General features: G+C 41.3%; 2 protein-coding genes across 2 annotated transcripts; both read right to left on the bottom strand.

Moving 5' to 3' along the window:
* Nucleotides 1-1,365: 1,365 nt before the first annotated feature.
* Nucleotides 1,366-4,289, bottom strand: LOC118752566 (the record flags this gene model as incomplete). The annotated part of the gene is made up of 3 exons (XM_036487469.1): nucleotides 3,545-4,289; nucleotides 3,151-3,501; nucleotides 1,366-1,436 (listed from the first exon to the last, which is right to left on the bottom strand). Coding segments are annotated over exons 1-3 (1,167 nt in total), but the record flags the coding sequence as incomplete, so codon positions are not given.
* A 50-nt stretch (nucleotides 4,290-4,339) lies between these two features.
* On the bottom strand, nucleotides 4,340-5,917 carry LOC118752565. Its single transcript, XM_036487468.1, has one exon. The coding sequence runs from the start codon at nucleotides 5,915-5,917 to the stop codon at nucleotides 4,340-4,342; it is 1,578 nt and encodes a 525-aa protein (XP_036343361.1).
* Between the last annotated feature and the right edge of the window lie 231 nt (nucleotides 5,918-6,148).

Here is a 6,148-nt window from a genome sequence, read left to right as displayed (position 1 = left end):
ATTGAACCACAAGATGCATTTTGAAGTTTTCTGGCAGCATTTTCATTCGATTTTCGCGAAGAAAAGCCTCGAATGTACTAAATGTGCGCTCGACGTAAGTTGATACAAGTGGAGCCCAATTTAAATATGGAACGTTTGAAACGTTCATATTATCAGAAATAACAGCGCTTTCCTCGCCCTTTACAATTTTATTTTATTATTTTTGAATTTTTTCAACACCAGTTTGGCAAGAGGTCCCTGTGCTTCTATAAGCCGCATGTGCATGTGAATATTTTTTAATCTTAAAAAAAAAATTGTAAATGCTATAATCACTTTTTTAAAGGTAGAAAAGGCAAAAAAAGGCAAATATCTTAAAAAAGGCAAAAAAAAAGGCAAATATCTTAAAAAAGGCAAAAAAAGGCAACTTCAAATGTGTATATATGGAATCAGGGAAAGCTAAATCGTGGACATTGTTAATCGAATATACTCTATCTCTTTAGCAGAAAAAAAGGCAATTTCCATAAAATCCGTTCCCTGTACATAAGATATGTGAAAAAACGTTTGCTATACAAACCACGTGAACCGTATTAAAGAAAAGACGGCTGTATGCTGCGAGTGTGAATTTATTACTAACTCAAGTAAAACCACCAATTTAACAGGATCTTAGCCTCCCTCAAAATAAAGTAATTAGTTACAGCTATTAATTGACATCCTCGGGCCCCACCATGACTGCTTGGATTTCTAGGGGGAATAAAAGCTGGATCGGCCTCCTAAGGACTTGCCGGTCCTGCAGCCTTACGTCGCAAGCTCGAATACGACCATCTCGACCCATATACACAGATATTACGACAGCTAGCTTCCATAACAGCCTCGACTGGTGATCGCTCTTAACCAAAACAACATCGCCTGCTTTTATGCTACGTGCCGGATTGGTTTTGTTGAAATGAATCGTGCGAAGTTGGCACAGATACTCGTTACGCCAACGTTTTAAATATCGCTTAAGTAATAACCTTCTTGTCTGCCACATTTTGTTGATCGAACCGTCATCTGAAGTAAAATTTTCGCCTCCCAGTATACCGCAGTCGCCCAAAAAATGCGCTGGGGTTAAAGGTTGTAAGTCGTTCGGGTCACCTGATACATACGTGGGTGGCCTTTGGTTTACCACGCTCTCTGCCTCCGTTACTAGGGTTGTCAAGACAGAATAAGAAAGTTTGGGCTTACCACTAGCTGATTTTAGACAATCCTTTACCATTTTCACCAATCTCTCCCAGAAGCCTCCCCACCATGCTGCTCGTTCCGGAATAAATTTCCATTTAATACCATGTTTCGCGGCGAGCCGCTGGACTTCATTTCGGCTCATCATACGTTCAAGCGTCTGCAACTCACGATCAGCTCTCTTAAACGTCTTGGCATTGTCCGATATAATGGTGGCTGGCACTCCTCGCCTAGCGATGAACCTGCGCAAGGAATTAATACAGCTATTCACAGTCATGTTATCCACCAGCTCTAAATGTACTGCTCGAACAGCGCCACAAGTAAAGAGCATTATGTAAACTTTTTTCAACGTATCTCTATTGTCGGCAGCCACATAGAGTGGACCAGCAAAGTCTAATCCCGTTGTCTCAAATGGCCTGCTCGTGGCCATTCACTGGTAGAATGGCCCAAGGTTCTGATGCACTTTTTCCATGCAACCTTTTGCAAATAACGCAGCGTTTCAGGATGGATTTGATAAGCTGGCGACCTTGTACGACCCAGAATCGCTTCCTTATCTTTGTTAACGTTGTGTTAACACCGCAGTGCATCATCCGCTGATGCGTATCCAGTATTATTAAACGAGTTAAGTGTGACTCCTTAGGCAGCAAGATCGGGTTACATAATTGGCCAAACTCTTCAGGTGGTAAACGCCCGGATAGGCGAAGGATTCCATCAACTAAAATAGGGTTAAGACTAATTATTTTTGAATGTGATGGCAGCTTTTGCCCTTTCAGCAAAGTCTGGAATTCATCTCCGTAGAACGATTGCTGCTCCATTTTGATCCAATAGTTTTCAGCTTCCTGAAAATCTTCCGTGCCGATTTCGCAGGATCCGATAGCCTCTGTCCACTCACTCTTAGTACGTTTTTCCATACTAAGTTTGATACGTATAAGAAAAATAAAGATATACGCCGTTATACGTAGAACGCGCTGGAGAGAGCTGTAATCTTTTATCTGAAACAATGGTTCTTTAGTGGAAATCTCTCTATTAATCGGTGTAGGAGCACTTGTCAGCAGGGTTGTATGAACATCGCTTTTCCAGCTAGAAGCATCCTCCAATAGCCAAAATGGACCTAATTTCCATAAATCAGAACTAAGTAATGATTTTGCTGTGATGCCTCTAGTTAAAAGGTCAGCTGGGTTATTTTTGCCTTCACAATGTCTCCAGTCGTATAAATTAGTTAGCTTATTAATTTCAATTACCTTGGACTTTACGTGTTGATTCGAGCGATTGCCATTTCCGTTTATCCAATTCAGTGCGATATTTGAATCCGTCCATAAGTTAATAGATGAGAATTCGACATCCAAAGTTGAAACCAAAAAACCCTTCAACCGGGCAGCTATCAACGCAGCTTCGGTAGGGAAAGTTCAGATGACGAAGTTCCCTTCAAGGGGCTTACCCTGTTCTTTGAGCAAATGAATTTTACTGAAATCTCTCCGAGAGCACTTATGTCACGGATATAAGCCACCACTCCATAAGCTGATGGACTAGCGTCTGCAAAAATATGCAGTTCAACCCTTGAGTCGACGAATTTGATCAAAGCTCTCGGCATGGAGAATTGCTTTAAACACGATAAATCACTGCACCAACTTTGAAATTTATTAGCAAATTCTTCGGACAGCGGTTGATCCCAATCTACATTTTCTTTCCATATTCTCTGTAGCAAAATTTTTATATTGACCGTAAATGTCCCCAGGAATCCCAGCGGATCGTAAACCTTCGCCATCGCTTTCATAACACTACGCTTGATTGGTTTCAGGCATTTGACATACTGCTATGCGTCTTCTATGTCCACGTTTATTTCATCACTATAAGTATCCCAATTTATTCCAAGTACCTTTTGATTAATCAGCAAACCATCACATTCGCCAAGAGAGAATCGTCGTTTCAAATCAATATCGTTACTGTTCCACTTACGTAAATTGAATCCGCCGGCTTTCATAATAGTCATCGCACCGCGGAATAGAAGCTCGGCATCCTGTGATGACTTTACTCTCGTAACCAAGTCATCTACATAAAACGACTTCTGCAATGTGTCGCAAATCTTGCCATAATTCGGCTTATTAAATTTCAAGTGCGTTTGAATAGTGGCAGCAAGCAAAAACGGGCTAGACGTTACTCCAAATGTTACTCTTGACATACGTAATTCAACGACTGGGGGCAATTTCGAAAACGATTCTGGTAACGTCTCGTACCACAAGAATCGGTGTGTATCTCGATCTGCTTCATCAATGGATATTTGTAAGAACGCCTTCTCGATGTCAGCAACTATCGCAATATGGTAGCACCGAATCAGCCATTAAATTCTCACCTGGGCTTAGATGGTCATTAAGGGAAGCGAGGTCATTTTCACTTGAGGATGCGTCGAAAACAATACGCATTTTCGTTGTTGTTTTGTCTTCTCTGTATACTGGTCGATGAGGCATATAATAAGCGATTTGATCATTATGATTAGCTAATACGCGCTCCGCGATTCCGGCATTAAGGAGTTCTCTGATACCGCAGTCGTACTCAATTAATTTTTCGCGATTTTTCATTAGTTTAATCGTTAGCCCACGGAGATGGTTCAGTGCATTCGATTTGTTATTATGTAAAGTCTCTTTCGGAATCTTCCATGGCAAACTCAACGAATAGCGCATTCCTATTTTTTCGATTTTCACGTCATGCACAGCGGATGCGTTTTCATTATAAACTGCGATACCGATAGCTTCTAAGTCCCAAAACTTGGTAACATCTACTTGCTCTTCGCGATTCTCGATTATGCTTAACGCGCACTTAGAATTCTCATTGTAGCCGCAGCAGCCTTGTATGGTCCATCCAAAGAAAGTATCTACTGCCATTAAATTCTCACCGATATTATCGTTAGTACCCAGGTGAAATTTCCAATAGTTATCTTGGCCAATTAGAAGATTAATGCCACCAATTAAGTTTTCGCTAGATATTCTATTTTCGGTTAATTTTGCTTGCAAATGCATAAACGATTGACCCTCGACGCGCGGCTCGGGTAAAACGTCCGCGCATATTATAGGCACCACGGAAGCACATATTTCAATCATCTGGTCCGAATATTGACTTTGCACTTCGACATTTACGCGTCTCAACCGAGTTAACTGCTTTCGCTGGTTATTTTCACCGAATGCAAATATGCGGGCTTTGTCGTAACCGACAGTGTTAGTTTCAGGTAATTCGCCAAAGATTCGCTCACGTAGGTGCCTTGACTGCCATTGTCCATTATTATTCGTGAAAGCACTCTTTTAGTTTCGCTTGACAAAATGGCTTTCGCGGTTTGCAAATAAATATCATTATTTTCCGGACGCGCTGCCGAATGTAATGTAGTGGAGGTACTATTTACCACCGCGACCGAACTGCTGGAGGTCTGATGCTCTCCCAACGGAGGAATAGCAGTTTCATATATTTTAGTTTTAGCTTCGCACAATGGCGTTATATGTCGGCCGTTACAGTTGTTGCATTTCAGCCATTGATTTTTGCAAAACTTCGAACTGTGATTAGGCTTAGCGCAACGATAACACCTACCTTCTCGCTTTAATATATGTTTTCGCTGTTCGATGTCCATGTTTTCTTTGCAATCTTTTATGTCGTGATTTGATCGTTTACAAAAAATACACGGCTTGCGAACTACATTTGTACTGGTATATAAGCCCACAGCGGTTCCGTTAACTATTTTTGTGTTTTTACGCTCTGCGTCGCTCCTTTTGTTTTCTGCTTCTGACAAATGTGCTTTTTCCAGCGCTTCAACTTCCAGTTTTATAAACTCCAGCAACTTTGTTATTTGCTCACTATCAACGGCACTCTCATGCTCTTTGTCGAAAACTGTAGAGTTCGAAAGCTTATTTGAGGCTCTCCCTTTTGATTTATGAAACTCAATGCCCAACTCCGCAGGTATAGCTTTCAGAAGAACTGAGTTTACCATTATGTTGTACTGCGACGAGGGAACTTCCAATGCAGTGAGCGATCTCATTGTGGATGTTGTTTCATTATACAAGAACCGCAAACCTTTCACATCACTCGCTGAATGTACCATTTTTACGCTCAGAAGCTTTTGTATATACTTCTCGATCATTTTGTCTTTGTCGCCGTATTCTTCAAGCAGAAGTTGGATTTCATCTTTGTAGCAATTCTCCGTTGGCATAAATCCCGCTATAGTCGATGCTGCCTTACCTACGAGGGCTTCGCATAAGTAGTTAAATTTCGAGGCTACGTCCCATTTTGGATTTTCGTGTATAGCGTGCTTATATTGTTCCCATAAGGGTAACCAGTTTTCCAATTTTCCATCAAATTTCTTGAGCTCCATCGGCTTTAGTTTTGCTCCTCGATAATCGGCATGCTCACCGCCATTGGCCGATTCTTGGATCTTTCGAGAATCCGCTGCTGACAAACGCTGTAATTTAAATTCCAGTTTCGCTATAATGCTTACAGCTTTGTCGTCATACTCAAATACCGTTTCCAGCTCCCTTTCTTTTTCGTCATCGCCAAAGACTGCTAATGTCGCTTCATCTACCCTTTTTGATTTTTCGTGAACGTTTTTTATACGCTGAAGATAATTATTAGGGGCTTCCACCAAATTATCGACTTCACCTTCTGCAGCAGCCCTTAATTGGCCTTCTACCGCATTGCAGAGTTTGGTCAGTTGGGTTCTGCAAGTTGCGCGATAAACTAAGTCCATTTTTAAAAGAAGTCGCTTCCTAGCTCGCACCAAAAATATTCTCCGCTAAAATTATAAAAATTAAGAATATTCACAGCCGTCCCAGGTTTCGGCACCATGCGAAAAAACGTTTGCTATACAAACCACGCGAACCGTATTAAAGAAAAGACGGCTGTAAGCTGCGAGTGCGAATTTATTACTAACTCAAGTAAAACCACCAATTTAACAGGAAAGCTCTTAGCCTCTCTCAAA

This window comes from Rhagoletis pomonella, unplaced genomic scaffold (assembly GCF_013731165.1).
Source record: "Rhagoletis pomonella isolate Grant_MI unplaced genomic scaffold, Rhpom_1.0 Rhpom_scaffold_01658, whole genome shotgun sequence".
Taxonomy (NCBI): Eukaryota; Metazoa; Arthropoda; class Insecta; order Diptera; family Tephritidae; genus Rhagoletis; species Rhagoletis pomonella.
Note: the sequence above shows the minus strand (reverse complement) of the source record. Positions and strands in the feature narration are given on the sequence as shown.